Source organism: Taeniopygia guttata, chromosome Z (genome assembly GCF_048771995.1).
Source record: "Taeniopygia guttata chromosome Z, bTaeGut7.mat, whole genome shotgun sequence".
Lineage (NCBI taxonomy): Eukaryota > Metazoa > Chordata > Aves > Passeriformes > Estrildidae > Taeniopygia > Taeniopygia guttata.
Genome location: NC_133063.1, coordinates 13916586 through 13932918, shown reverse-complemented (window position 1 = coordinate 13932918; position 16333 = coordinate 13916586). Strand labels below are relative to the sequence as shown.

Here is a 16333-nt window from a genome sequence, read left to right as displayed (position 1 = left end):
TGTCATCGCCTTCAAGGTTGAAAAAACATTCTTCCTTGCAATCCATGTCTTCATCCAAGCCAGACAGCAGATCCAGGCGATAAGAAGGCCTGTTATGGACCCACCTCAGCAGATCCAGTTTGGTGCTTGGGGGTGTGGGTAGTTGACTATCCCAGTGCTCTTCCTTTGCCTCATGTGGAAAGGGTATGGAAAGACTCTCTTCAGTACTCCAATTTTTGTCTGTTCTGTCCTCTTCTTGGGACAGCTCATGTTCTCTGTTATCTTCCAAGTATTTCTCCCTCTAAGCTAAGGCCTCTGCCCCGGTTGCTGTTGCTGACAGAAGTGCCCCTTGCTGCCTGCTGAGGACATGGTCTTCCACCTGGTTTGATGTGGAGGAGGTGGGGCGTGACCAGCAGGGCCTGTGGATTGCAGATTCCTGACTCTCTCTGTCTGCTGCTCTGGATGGTGCTGTCATTCTCATACCCATCATTTCAGCCATCCAGGGGGGCTCATAAAACAGGGTCCAAATTGGGCCCATTTCTCTACTGCTTAGAGGTGGACTACTGAGGTGGGATGCTCCATATCTAAAACTCCAGACCATGCCTGGTGTGTGAGGGGCGGGGGAGGCTTCTCTTTTCTAGCACTCCAACTTTGGTTTTGCAATGCAGGGAGGCCACAATGGCGACAGGGAAAACAGACAAGATGAGTCTCTGTTGTTTAGCTGGGGAGTCCATTTTATTCCCCCTGTGCGGGGGGGAGCAGAGGGGCAGAGGGAAGAGGCCTGGGAGCCTGGGCAAAGCCCAGAGAGCCCAGAGCCGAGAGCAGAGAGATCAGACCCAGGGCCGTGGGGTTTTATCAGCTGTCCTATGCGAGGACTCTTAAAATCAGATTACAGCCTCCTCAGAATGGGAAGGCCCCATATATGGCTGCATGTGGCCCACCTGTGGGCAGGAGGAGAAAGATGAAGAAGAGGAAGAGGAGGAGGAGGAAAAGGAGTTGCTGGTCCCTTCCCCCCAGTCCTTCCCCCTCTGCTTCTTTGGCAGCCTCTGCCACTGAGGCATCCAGGGGAGATGTTGCCTCCTGAGGGAAGTGCTCTCCTGCGATTGGGCACTCCAGGTTTTAGTGCTCTTTAAGTAACCCCAGGGTCAGGGCGTGGCCCTGTGTAAGAAGAAGTCATAATTCGTCTGTGCTGTTTTCAAGGTTGTTTATTCTTGCTTCCCTGTAACATGTTCTGCTGCCCTGCCGCAGGTCTGTCCTGCAGGGCAGTGTGTGGGGCTCTGCCCCTGAGTAGGATGTTACAAATATTATATACCAGAACCTACCTGTGCTATATTTACTATAATGTGCCAATATCTATCACCTATGTGATAGATAGACAGTGTGTCCCCAGCTTAAACCAATAGAAAAATGCCAACACTACAGTGAAACATGGAGGCCATGAAGAAGAAGAAAAAGGACAAGGCACGCCCAATTTCCTCCATCTTGCTCCCTTTGAACCCCTTATCTAGAATCCTAAAATTCTACTTTTGCACCCATGCCACACTAGTTATTACTTATATCAAACATTCAGAGCTTACAATTCATCCTGTAAGATTGAAAACTCTTTTCCATGGACAGAGATCAGAGATCTCTGCAGAAGGCAGACCCTGCACACTCCACGCAGAGGCTCCAGCTGACCTAAACCATCCTCTCCCACATAGCCCCAGTGCTTGTGGCCCTGCTGAGCTCAGCCCTGTCTGCCTTCAGCTGCTTGGGGTGCCATCACCCCAGGCAGCCTGTGGTTGGGGAGTGATGTCCAAATGTCAGAAGGATAAACTACTTCTTAAAATGCCCCTGTTAAGGTTTAGAGCTTGCCACTCAGCAGCTCTTTCTGTGCAGAACTGTAAATTAATCAAAGAGTGCTTGTGTGAAGTGGCCTTTTACACACTGGGTGAAAGAAAACACAGAGTTGTTTTGGGACAACAGGAAGGACATGAGGACAGTGCCAGTGTGTGCTGGGGACCTGTAGCAGGGAGTGCCTGGAACTTGCTTCAAATTTTTTTAGACAAGTGGGAGATTTGGATCCAAAATTTTATTTTGGAACATTACAGATAAAAGTATAGAACTGGAAAATAAACCAAACTTAAACTTCTTAGAGCTTTGATGACAGTTTTAGTTCAGGCTCATGTCTAGCAGGTGAATTCTCTCCTAATTAGAGATATTATAATCAGCAATGGTTGTATATTTGTTATTTATTTCCTTTTAAAACATTTTTCTCTTTCAAAAATCAAACAAATTTGAGGTATTGTTTTGCTGTAAAAGGAAAAAGACTAGCTATCCTCCAAGTGTCAGTCTTCATGCAGCAATTTATCAGCAGGCTGCCAGCTTTAGCATGGCAGCAGAAGATTACAAAAGAACACAAGAGAATCAGAGAGTAAAGCAAACATAAAGCTTGTGGAAGTTTCAGTTCCCATTCCTATCTAGTTTGTAATGAAGCAAAATATCACATTAGTTTATGTTTCAGTGACACGAACATAAATCCATTTTAAAATGGAAAATATTGAAAAAGCACATTTTTCACAGTTGCAAAGTATTCTTTTGTAGTCGTGTCTAAATATATTTCTGTTGCTGCACAGGAATATCACAGGTGCTCTAAACAAGTCTTAACACAGACATAAAGATTTAAAAAAAATTTTATACATTAATAATAAACAAATATTTTTTTATTTGAGCTTAATTTTTCTAAAATGGTGAATGAACTTGATCTTGATCTGGTAGAGAGCCTTGCATGCTGCATTGTTTTCAATGTATCAAGGAGAATTCTTCTCCACACAGTGTGGGAGAAGAGCATGGCTGTTGGCTTCAGAGGGCTGTGTTTGCCGCTAATGAGCTGGAGATGGTGTGTTGTGGAAATAAAGCTCAAAAAACCATTAGGTCAATAGAAAAGCAGAGACTGACCTGCGCTATGGAGAAATAGAGTGGAAAATAGTGTCTGTTAATATAGACATCTTTTCCCCTCCAATAAGATTATTCATCTCTCTCTCTCTCTGGTTTTTCCCTACAGAGATATCTATAACACTCTAGCTAAATACTATCCCCTCTGTGCTGAATTTTCCATTCTTTAAAGATAGGAAAGAGAGTGCTAATTGTATTTGCTGTTGTCCTCTCTTATTTTATTTTGCTGCAAAGAATGTGCAGCACTGAAGATGAGAAATAGAAACTAATTCCACAAAGTTGGAGAGATTTCTTGCTACCAGCCCTGAGGCATTTGAGGAATTTTATTTTTTAATTTTCATAAACTGACAAATATAGAAGATATATCACAATGCAATACATGCATACACCTAATTGGAAAGTGAAGTAAGAAATGAAATTATCTGTATCAAATATGGAAGGGAAGGTAGCAAGGCAGAACAATAAAGCTTAGATTTTATGTTTGCATGTGTAAATTTGAAATGAACTGAAATGAGAAGAAATAACAACAAAAAAATGTTTTCTGATCAAGTCCACTATATCTATAATTAGTTAGATGTTTTAATTTAATTGAGAGTTAAGTAGCACTATTGCTAATCCAGAAGCTCAGCATTAATAAAAAAAATCAAATGCATCATTCCTACAAATGTCTTGGGAGATCTATGAAATCTAGAAAAAAAAAAGTTGGCAATATAATTTTTATAAAAAACCAGTAATTCCTACTGTGTCATATTTTTCATGCATGGGAAACAAATCTGAAAATTATAAAATAATCAAAAGTTGAAACTCTCACATCTTACAGAGCAAAGTTAGTGGCAGAACCTCTTCCAGATTCTTTATTCCACATGTTGCCAGTGTACAGTGTTATAAAACCTAGGACAGACTGGTTAATAATGAGATAATTAAGAAAGTGGAGTTTAAATGATCTGACCTTCAACTCTTGAAATTAATTTTTGTCTGTTTCAAGTTCAAAGGATTTGGTGACATAATTCAAACAAAGACATGGGCATTTGAAGTGAATACCAATTAATTAAAGGAATTTTGTAAAAATGGAAGGCTTTATAAATTTAAGTTTCATCATGTATTGAAGACTTTTGTTAAACAGAATAATCTGAAAATAACTCAGAAATTACAGGAAATTTCAAAATTATTTTGAATTTTGAAAGCAAAGTATTCTGCATGACTAGATCAAAAATTACTTGCAAATGTGGACTGATTTAAAATTCAATTTTGTTTTATAATTTTAAAACAAATTTTATTCTTTCTAAGGAAATCCTCTAAATTTTTTTGAACATCACTGCAACAACGTAGGAATTTAAATTAGGTGATATATGTGTATAGTGTTTGAAATGGTTTCTGTTCCCTCTTGGAAAACAAGTTTTGAAACATTGGCAGGCATTCAGAACAAAATGACACCTTCTTTTTTTTTTAGCAAATCCTATTTAGATATTCTCTATGCACTCTTCTGTTCTGTGCTCCATTTTAGTGCATCTTGATGTGTGAATTAAGGCACTGAAATGTGTTTTAAAGAAATTCTCCATCTGGAAAACAGAAATGTGTGAGACACCAAACAGATTGAGTTCTTCAGACAGGTTTCTGTTTTAGAGCTAATAATTGCATTAGGAGCTAAAAAAATGAATATGTGATGAAGACAGCTGCAGTGCTTCTTAAAAGCAGACAGCTTCTGTAAGGCTTTATCAAACTACTATTCTACATCAAGACAATTAAAGCAAAGTGCATTTTTCTGCCTATTTGGAAACAGAATAAAAAAAATTCTAAGTTTCTGATTTCTATTTATCTGTTCTTATTTCATTTACAGGAACTCCCAGATTCTCTGAAAGAACAGACCTATCTGAAAGAATGGCATGTGTACAATACATTAATACAAACCATTCCAGCCTACCTGGCACTATTTCAAGATCTGAGAGTACTGGAATTGTCAAAAAATCAAATCAACTATCTTCCAGCAGAGATTGGTGAGTTGGTCCAAGATATTCAGATATTTATACTCATACCATTTAACTCTACTGCAGGGAAATGAGCATCCATTAATATTCTTGTTAATCTATGGATAACTGTCTTCCTTGTTTACACTGAACAGTCCCCACTACATTTTTATATCTCTTTGGCTTTAATTATACTTGCTAAATTGTATTGAGAACTATGAATATAGTATGGGAAAAAGTTAGCACGTTTTTGTTATCTGATTATAAGGCAATTATTGCTTGTATTCAAGTAGATGGAGTGTTGTTTCTGGGAACAGGTGGTGTTTTATATTCCTTACAGATTAAGATAAATAGAAATATTACAGAATTTTAAGTCTCAAACAGGATTAATTGAAACATAAGATTGTAGGGGGAAAGGAACAAAAAATACAACTCTGCAAAAAATGATGCGTTTTATTTTTTTAAGAGTTCAGTAATGATCTTAATTTATTAAAGAGATATATAATCGTGTAATGGATTAATAGAAAAATTTGAATTGGAAGGGACCTTAAAGGTCTTCTAGTTCCAACCCTTGTGCTGTGGGCAGGGACACTGCTTATTAGACCAGGCTGGTCAGAGCCCCTTCCAACCCAGCCTTAAACGTTTCCAGGGATGGTGCTTCCCCCGCTTTTCTGGGCAGCCTGTACCAGTGCCTCAACACCCTTATAGTGAAGAATTTCTTTGTGATATCTTATCTAAATGTACTCAACCTGATGTAATAAGTTTTAAAAAAACAAATTCTCAATGCTTAAATACTTTGGCACTTGCCTTTTTGAGCTACATAACAATGTTTCTAATGCTTACCTCTCCTATGGTTTTAGGTCTTACAATAGAAAAGATTGTTTGACAGATTGTATTGGTACTGAGAGGGATTTACTGCTCTTACAAGGAAAAAATATAGCTGTAGCAGGTAGCATGTTTGAGAGCTGAAGAAACTGGACCCATTGTGGGCTTGCCAGTGTCAGGCTCATACACCTAGCTATACTAATACCTCAGCCTTTGATTTTAAATACAGTACTAAGCTTTTCCCATGAGTGTCATTCCTTATGTACACTAAGAGATAACAGCTTAAAGACTAAAACCTCAATTTCCCTTGATATCAAAAGTTTAACTAGGAAAAACAGGAAGAGGGAGAACATACTGAAACACAGAAATCTAAGCAAGAACTCTCCACTCATTTAGTATTATATTAGTCAAGTAACACTCATGCTTTTGGTTTATTTACTAGCACTGTATTTTAGAAAGAAAATTTTACATGGACATCGAGATCTATTTTATGGTTTCAGTCTGGCATCTAAACACACTAACAGAACATAAACAAGACACAAGCAGGAGATAATGGATATAAAATGAACACAGTTTTATCAGCACTTTGACTGCAGAATTCAGATAGGTCAGTGAGTTTAGTGGACAAACACCTTATAAAATGTAGTTTGGAAGAAAGTGGAAATAGCATGGAAGAAAGGGGAGAGGCTGCTAGTTTCCTGCCAGAGGCTACCCTGAACCATTAAACAGAGGGTTTTAAGGGGCTGTAGCTTAACAGTTGAGGCAGGTAGAGGCAGAAAAAGTTTTTGTTTATTCTAATAATGTTGTGCACTGTTAATGAAAATTATCCCTAAGGAAAAAAAAAATCAATGCTAATAAAATCTGTTTCCACAATAAAGGCACGATCTCAGAGTCACAGAATTGTTAGGATTGGAAATGGCCTCTAAGATCATTGAGGTCAATCATAAATCCACACTGTGTTAATCTCTAAACCATGTCCTTAAGTGACACATGACACATTTTTTTAGCATTTTTGAGGATGGTAATTTTACCTATTATTTGGGTAGCCTGTTCCAATGCCTGGCCAACCTTTCAGTGAAGAATTTTTTTCTCTAATATCCAATCTAGATGTCCCTTTGTGCAACTTGAGATAATTTCCTCTCATCCTTTCACTTCTCCCACTTTTCATGTAGGAGAAGAGACTGAGCCTCATCTTGCTACACCCTCCTTTTCAGGCAGTTGTAGGTGTTACAGTGAGCTTATGGGCACCCTGTGCCCCCCTTCCCCCGGGACCCTGTGACTCTGATCAAGATAACCCCTGGATCCTCCTTCCTGCCCCAACGGGGTTGGTGGAGAGCCAGGAAAGCCCACCCTGTCCAAAACCTATATAGACCCCTGAGATTTCCTGTTCTCCCTCTTTTGCCCCGCTCTCACATGGACACCACAGAATAAAGAGAGCTGTTCCAACACCCTGGGGTAAGAGCCTCTTTTGAATATTTATCCAGCTAACACGGAGTCAGGCCTGAGCCATTGTGACCAACTGTCCTAATTGTCAGCTCCAGGCCGTGCCATCGCTGGGCATGGGGGTAAACCCCAGAGGCCTTAGCAGCTGTGAGGTATGGCAGACAGACATCACACACATTCAGAGTTTTGGTCACCTTGAATGAGTTCATGTAAGCATGGACACATTCTCAGGTGCAGTGTATGCCTCTGCTCATATAGGACAAAAGGCTGCACATGTCAAACAACACCTAGTGCAAGCATTTTCAGTATTGGGGGTGCCAAAAATGATCAAAACAGATAATGGCCCAGCGTATGTATCCAAGGAGTTTCTGGAATTTCTCCAACAGTGGGGAGTGGAACATAAGACTGGCATTGCCCACTCCCCCACAGGTCAAGCTGTAGTCGAGCGTGCACACCAGATGCTTAGGCAGGTATTGAAAAAACAAAACAGCTCAGCTCCGTGGATGTCTCCACGAGAGAAGCTCTGTAAAGCTATGTTTACTATCAATTTTCTGAATTGTTCATTCGAAAATATGAGTCCACTGGTTGTGCATCACTTTAACAGTGGCAACCAGTTTAAATTGTCTCAGCATCCACCGGTCTTGATTAGGGATCCAGAAACTTGGGAAACCAAGGGTCCCTATGAACTTGTAACCTGGGGTCGTGGCTATGCGTGTGTAGCTACTCCCTCAGGCCCTCGGTGGATTCCCCAGAAGTGGGTGAAACCTTTTGTCCCCAAGAATCCAGGTCAAACAGAAGGGGACAAGAAGCAAGTAGCTGATGCTTCAAAGAGAAGATGCCGCCGGATGGAAGAAGAAGAAAGTTCCTAGGCATGAATTCCTTCTGGCAGAAACAGAAACTTTAACATGTTCTTAAAATGTTTGTTTTTCCTCTTAGAGAAAACCTACCTCCCATGCAACCCTGTGATGAACCCCATGTCATCCTGCAAATGCTAGAGAGAATGTTCAAGGGATGGGGATTCACAGGGTGGTGGACATCTGTTGTTAGATCTATTTTGTTAGGCCTTGTTATTCTGTTCCTTGTAACCCTAGCGTTCGGGACCCTGCTCAGGGTTAAATTGAGCCCAGAGAATTCCTGCAACCTTGTTTAACAAATAAGGGGGAGGTGTTACAGTGAGCTCATGGGCACCCTGTGCCCCCCTTCCCCCGGGACCCTGTGACTCTGATCAAGATAACCCCTGGATCCTCCTTCCTGCCCCTGCCCATAAAATTTGTGCTCCCTAGCTCTGTTACCCTTCTCTTGACACTCTGCAATAACGCAGTGGGGTTGTTGTGGATTAGAAATTGGGTATTCCCCAATTTAATGTTCTCACTGAAGCACTCCAAACCACTGGCACTCACTCATTCCGTCTCCCTCTCCTCTCCCCTTTCAGCTGTGTGGAGAGGAAAATTTGAGGTCTGAAATGTAAAGACAATGATTTGAGATAAGAACAATTTACTGGAAACAGCTAGAATGTCATTACAGAGCAAAGCAGTGACACCCAACCTCACTTACTTGACCAGAAAAGGTTCCCCCTTCTCCTACCCCTGAAAAACTCTGTGAGGTAGTATAGAATAACTTCTGGGTATTAGCAATACCACCTCCTGGCTGCTGCAAAGTTTAGCCCTGTCATGGACAAAACCAGAACAGGGGCCCAGAACTGAACACAGTTTGGATTTGAGGTGTGGTCTCACCAATGCTGAGTACATCAGGACAATAACTTCCCTGGTCCTGCTGGTCACAGTATTTTTGATACAGGCCTTCTTGGCCACCTGAGCACACTGCTGGACCATGTTTGACTGGCTTTCAACCAGTATTCCCAGGTCCTTTTCTGCCAGGCAGCTTTCCTGCTCCTTTTCCCCAAGCCTGTTGTGCTGTATGGGGCTATTGTGACCCAAGGCCAGGACCTGGCTCTTTGTGTTATTGAACCTTGTATAATTGTCCTCAGGCCATTGATCCAGCTGGTCCAGATGACTCTGAATATCTTTCCTACCCTCTAGTAGACCAATCTTCCCACACAACTTAGTGTTTGCAACTTAGGGGATACTTGATCTCCACATCCAGATCAACAATAGAGACTTTGGGTTGGACTCAAAGATCTTTGGGCTAGACTTGATGATCTGGGTTTGACTCAATGATCTTGAAGGTTTCTTCCTACCCAGTGATTCTGATTCTGTAATTAAGACTCTAAAAGAGGGCTGAGTCCTGAAGAACACCACTGATGACCAGGGGACACGTAGATTGTTCTAGTAGAAGGTAATGTATTATAATGTATTATATAATAATATATAATATTATATAATATTATATAATATTATATAATAATATAAGGTAATGTATTATAATGTATTATATAAGGTATATATAATGTATTATATATACCATATATAATGTATTATATAAGGTAAAAAGCCTGTATCAGACCTTTTTTTGGAAATAAGGAAAAAAGTATCATTGTTTCTAGTACCAGTCACTGTTATTTCAATTGCATTAAAATGATGGGATTTCTGCTCATCAGTAGCTTTAATGTAATTCCCATTTATTCACTCTCCCTTTGATATGTTTATCTCGCTAGCTTATACCCATGATTTATTTCTTCCAATGTTTTTGTTGCTGTTTTTTAATGCAAATGTTTGCCTGGAAGGGCCAGAGAATGTTACAAAATGCTTTGTTGTAGGGCTTCCCTCAGACACGGTGTTAAAGCAGTCACCATCCTCTTCTTACCTGGGAACTTTTCAGAAATTTTATTTTTCAAGATTCATAAAACTTAAGCATTCCTCTGTGGAAACATAGATTTGGACATTAGACAACACATAAGCAAATAAAAAAATTTGCTAAGCCATAGATACTACTTATACACACACACACACATATATATATATTATATATACATGTAACTTATATATAATTCTACACCATAGTAGTAATTCTAGACTATCCACAAAATGATGCATAATCACTGATGTAGTCTAAAATGAAATAATACAAAAATCCACTCCAAAATTCTGTACCTGAACCGTTCAGCACTCTTTTTGCCAAAACTTACTGATGTTTTCAGTCTTACTGAATGTTGTGTGTTGATAGGCCACCTGTTAGTAAGGCAGTGGAAATGTCCTTTTTGTTATGGCATAAATTACAGAGGAGCTTTGTCTTAATTTTTGTAATGCTCTCTTTGTTTACATGTAAGGGGATATGCTTGCAAATAGCTGTGCTTTTATTTCATGTACTGTACATGCATATAGAGATGGATATTAATGTGTATTGGAAATGTTAATTGTTTTCATAAGGCAATATCATAGAAAGTCTTGGATATTTTGAAGCTTTTGGATACTGCTTCTAAATGAAATAGTTCATATTTTAAGTATACTTATATATAAGTCAACTTATCTACTAAATTTTCACAAGGAAAATTACAGATGTGTGTATGATTTGGGAGGTCTATCTAAGCAAAGAGTGAGGACTGAGTGCTAAATCAGAAACTAAGGTGTCTGGAAAGGTTAAGTGCTAAGGTATTAATCATTTTGTCTTCTGCCTACAAAATAGCAATAACTAGGTAAATATCACAGCTGAAATATACTTGAGAGCAATGACAGAGAGTTGATGCTGGCAGTGACATACATCTTGTTGAGTCTTTAATCTTCAGACAGAATTGAAGTCAACTTTAGATCAACCAATCATCTGGCAGAGGATAACATGGTGAGCCATATTATGACAACTTTTGATTCTCACAAGAGGTAAAGGTATGAGCGAACATCAGATGATAAGAATATTTTCAATTAAAAGAATTATTGCTGCAGTAGAAGTTTCCAGACTTCTGGAATATTGAAGTTCATATTTCTGTTTTACTAGATTTAGAAGATAATGCTCCACTCTGAATCAGAGAGAAGAAAGAGTTGAACCCATTATCAGATATTTCATATCACACTCTTATAGTCACATATGTACATGAACAAGAATTTATTTATAACAGAAGACAGCTGAGAATACTTTTGATTTGATAGTTTTTGTGTAATAGCAAATATTTTAATCAGCTTTGTAAAAAAAAACCCCAAAAAACCAAAAAAACCCTGCAGAATGGAGTTGTCTGTCTTAAAATGGTTTGTCTAGGAATAACAGAGAAAAAATTCTTAATGGGATATAGCCAGGGGATTTTCTTTGTGATCTGAGTGAGATTAGAGCTTTGGCTTTGACTCTGTGGCTGCAGTGCAATTGCTGTATGTAAAGTAATGCTAGTACATTAGTAATTGCTATAACTGAAACTATCCAACAATATATTCTTATATTCACATAGGAAGTAGTGAATGGAAGTTTCATATGTTCCCAAAGCCTTTGTGCTGGCGTGGAACTGTAAGGTTAGATTTGGATTTTTTTTTGTCCTACAAGTTATCCATTGTACTTCTCAACGAGCTGTTAATAAAATATTTGTACTGTGTCCTCTCCCATATTTGATTTTCCAAATATTTAGGATTAAAATAACTACTTTTGAGACATACTTTATTAAGAAATCAGAGAGATTTTTTGTCTCTTTTCTACTGCACAGTATAAAACTTCCTTTGTGCATATCATTAATCCAATTTTCTAGAACTCAGAAGGGAAAACTATTAGTAATAGATTTTTAAGTGTCTTCGTGATACCTAATATAGCTTTTTCTATTAATAAGATTCCAAATCTGTTTTGTGAGTTTCCAGTAAATGGAATCATAAATGCCTTTTCTGAGGAACTGCAAATTCATCTACTAACTTTGTCATTTATTCAGTATTCAGTGTTATTTTTCCAACAGACCAGTCTTGTATGAAATGGAGGAAAATTTTGTTTATATCCTCCCTTTGAAGAGGCAGTATTAAACACTGGTGTTGTAAGTTGACTGTTTTTATGAAGACATTTTTGACTCAGTTTTCAATGGCAGCCTCTCTTCTCATACCTCCTGAGTGGATGGCACTGAAGGCAGGGACTGGGGGATTTAAGTCACTTGCACTCTAAGAAAAGATCAGGCTCCTGAGGAGCCTGAATATAGACACGTCTATGGGAACTGATGAGATACATCCCAGAAGGTTGAGGGAGCTGCCTCATGTAGCCACTAAGCCACTCTGTGACACTGGAAAAGTCATGGCAGTCAGATAAAGTCCCAGGTGACTGAAAGATGGGAAACTTTGTGCCCATTTTAGAAGAAAGTAGAAAAGACGAAAGGGATCGTGTGAACCTCGTGAGGTTTAACAACACCAAGTACCAGGGGCTGTGCTTGGGTTGAGACACACTCTGGTACCAAAACATGCTGAGGGATGAACAGATGGAGGGCAGCCCTGCTGAAGAGGGTTTGATGGGTGAGAGGCTGGACCCAGCCATGGGCACTCCCAGCCCAGAAAGCCACACGTGTCCTGGGCTGCATCCAAAGCAGCGTGGGCAGCAGGGGAGGGAGGGGATTCTGCCCCTCTGCTCTGCTCTGCTCTGGTGAGAGCCTGCCTGGAACCCTGCATCCAGCCTTAGGATCCCAGCACAGGAAGGACATGGAACTGTTGGAGTGAGTCCAGAGGAGAGACACAAGGGTGATTAAAGGGATGAATGGCCTCTCCTATGATGACAGGCTGAGAGACAGGCTCAAAAAATGAGCTTGTTCAGCCTATAGGAAAGAAGGTTCTGGGGTGACCTTACTGCGGCTTTTCAGTACCTGAAAGAGGCCTATAAAAATAGCCAGACAGCTGTTTACAAAGGCATGTAGGAACAGAAAAAAGGATATCGGCCTTAAATTTAAAAACGGTAGGTTTAGTTTCGATATTAGATATTCTTTCCTCTGAGGGTGATCAGACAGTTAAACAGGTTGCCCAGATAAGCTGTGGATGACCCATCCCTGGAAGTGTTCAAGACCAGACTAGATGGGGCTTTGAGAACCCTGGTCTAGTGAAAGGTGGCCTTGCCCATGGCAGAGAGGCTGGAAGATGATCTATAAGGTCTCTTCCAACCCAAGTCATTCCATAATTAAATGATTCTATGCTTGCAGATTAGCATAAAGAGTTGTCCAGCATTTTACAAGTGGATCTACATATGCATTGAGTAGGATCATAGGTAATGAAGGCATTCTGTAACCTCATCTGTATTTTGTCTCTGACACCTTGTTAGAACACTAATGTAGGCTTGTGTTAAAGGTGAATTTGTAGTAACATTATTAGAATGCTGCATTGCTTATAAGAAATTACAGAATTTAATTACCAATTCAGGTTTTTAAAACTGAATTAAAAATTTAAGCTGTGAATAAATGCAACAGCTATGACACTGGACCTCCCATTTAAATAAGAAATCTTAATTGGGAAACTTTCAGGGAAGCCATGGATTTAATTTTGGCTTTTACTACCTTTCCGGAAAACACAGAGATGTTAGGTGTTTAATTCCAGAATTTACATGTTTTATAGAATGAAAAATCAGCAATATTAAGCATAGTTAAAAATCATATTGTACAGCAATGATTTTACTATTACTACTTTTACTTCAGAAGTTGTGCTTGAATATTATATGACTGTATATGTAACATGTGTGGGAGTCAAATCCTGTTTTGCATTTGTTCAGTCATGGAAGGGATGTCACCTCCTCCCTCCCCTCCTAAAGTGCCTCAATGACTGTATCACATCCTCAGTAGGCCTGATTTTACTGGGCACCATACCAAAGACAGTGGAGAACTTCTACACTAAGAAGACATAAATAAGCCACTAAATGCAGGTTTCAGGATTGTCAAAGTCCATACTGCCTTATCACTCTTCTTATTCCCCCTCCTCCAAATGACAATGTCTGTGGTATTTGAAGAATATTTTGGGATTCATCCCAAATAGTGATGAATTTTGTGCTCCACAATTTTGTGCTCTTTCGGTCAAGATGCAGGATTTGAGAACCTTTAGTTTTCATGGATGTTTTTTATAGTCACACATTTGTGCTCTCTCTCTGGCAAAGTTAGCCTAGAAGATTTCACTCTGTAATCTGGATTACCATTCCGACAGCTCATATAGCCTAACTCTAGCCTTATCTACATAGTTTGTTACAAAAATTTTAACAGTTATTTAGAGGAAGGAGTCATTAGAGATGTGGTGTTGAATGGAAACCAGGTTGAAATAAAAAATTTATAATGGAAAAGCAAGCTGTTCCCAACTTACTTGTTTTCTATCTTTCAAAAACATGATTGAGCTTCAAGCAGCAGATCTTGGGTACCTGGTATTCCATTATGTATTTGATACAGAGAACTGTGGAAAATGAATGTTTGACTGTAACAGAATGGACTTTGATGCCACAATAATAAAATGAGCAAAAGAATTGTTAGACCAGAGGCAAAAATATGTTTATTTTGTAAAGAGAAGGTAGTTGTAATGAAGAAGGTAATTTGTGGGTTTTCTCAAGGATCAGTCTTGACTTTATCACTTAGTAATTTTCAGGAACGGGGTTACTTAAATTTTCTGACACAGTTTATCTGGGTGTTGTCGCTGCAAAACAGGTGGAAATATGGTAAAACTGATGAGCAGATAGACTCCTAAAAATACAGAAATTAAATACACAGTTGCAGAGCTCAAGATCATGTATTCAGTTTTCATGCAGCATGTCAGAGATCATTAAATGCAAAAAACGAATGAAATGAAATTCCAAATTGAACAGTCACAGGAGGACTACCCAGTAATTTTAGATGAGAACAGATGCAAAATAAGTCTATTAGGACCGTTTAAGGAGGAGAATTTTTATTTTGTCAGCAGAGACTAGAAAAAATGGCTTATTCAGGCTAGTAAAATTAATTCTGAAATGTCTGTTACCTATGAAAACATCAGAAGTAAACACCAGGGAAGGAAAAAAATCTATTTATGGATGAACTAGACAAAAGACTGAATGTTTATAAAACTTCTACAAATAAATTTAGGGTAACAATCTGAAGATGATTCCACATAAAGAAAATTATGGAACTCAGTAACTTCTTATAATATCATAACAACAGCAGATGTGAAAAATAAACTACTTTTCAAATGGAATGTGAGAAATGAAAAAAATATGATTATGTGAAGTGGTCATGCAAAAATGTTATCCAGGAGATCCTGGTTTGTCTTAAACATGTCTTATCACCCTAGAGGGCATGTTATTGCTTGACTACTACTCACTTGTCAGGTGGCATAACTTAATCCACTGAAGAGCCAGAGGTGAAAAATAACCCCTATAGAATTCCAAGAGATTGTTCCCTACAGGCAGATCTTGGCAAGTTTCATCCCATTCATCTATGTTGTCTGCATTTGTTGCAGAAATAAAATTCAATTGCATGACTTATGCCTTTTCCCAGCAATTTTCATAATCTTAGTTACAGAAGTTACTGTAAATTGACTGTAGAATCTGTAGTGCCCTTCTGTCATGTTAGGGAGAGACTGTATATCACAAGAAAAAATGTGATGCATTTTTTACTTCTCTTTTTTCTCATACCTGCAAACCGTACTGGGAACATTGGCATACATGTTAGGTGCTATGAAAGCCAGGCAGAGAAGCTGTGCTTGAGTCCATCACACTACCCAGAAAGGCTGCTATATTTTTGTGATTTCTTTTACATAAATAGTTATGCTCCTTGTCTCTAATGCAGCAGAGATGACCACCTGAACAGAGTTAGATGAGACTAGCATGTTTGTAACACCAGATGCCTTGCTTAGTAGTCCATTAGTAGTTAGTTCTTCAATTATTAATTGAACTGAGAGGTAAAAATTTCAGTCACTGAAAAATTAGCAACATCTGTTTTGGTTTAACACTTGTAGGCAGCTAAGCCTCATACACCTTGGTCAGTCCCCCTCAGTCCAGTTTCCCACAGCAGGATGGGGAGAGAAAGGAAAAGGCAAAAGTGAGAAAACTCATGCATCAGGATAAAGACAGTTTAAAAAGAAGAAGAAAACAAACCAACATTGCAAAAGCACTCACTCACAACAAATTGATCCGCATTCAGTCTCCAAGCAATAGAGACCTTAAACCTCACTCCCATTCTGTCCCTGTCTCCAGCTTTTACTGCTGAATGTGACATTATATGCTATAGCATATTCCTTTGGTCAGTTTGGATCCAATGTATCAGCCCTATCACCTCTCAGCCTCCAGCCTACTCCTATCTGACTCACTGGGGCAGAAGAGTGAGAAACCAAATTTTTTTGCTGTGTTAG

General features: G+C 39.1%; 1 protein-coding gene across 4 annotated transcripts in view; it reads left to right on the top strand.

The window, feature by feature from the left end:
- Positions 1–16333, top strand: part of LRRC2 (leucine rich repeat containing 2) — a 76961-nt gene that overhangs the window by 29364 nt on the left and 31264 nt on the right. For all 4 annotated transcript variants that reach the window (XM_002193777.5, XM_072922231.1, XM_072922229.1 and 1 more), the window contains exon 4: positions 4751–4907. In XM_002193777.5, the coding sequence (XP_002193813.3) occupies positions 4751–4907 (157 nt within the window). The remainder of the gene's footprint in view (positions 1–4750; positions 4908–16333) is intronic.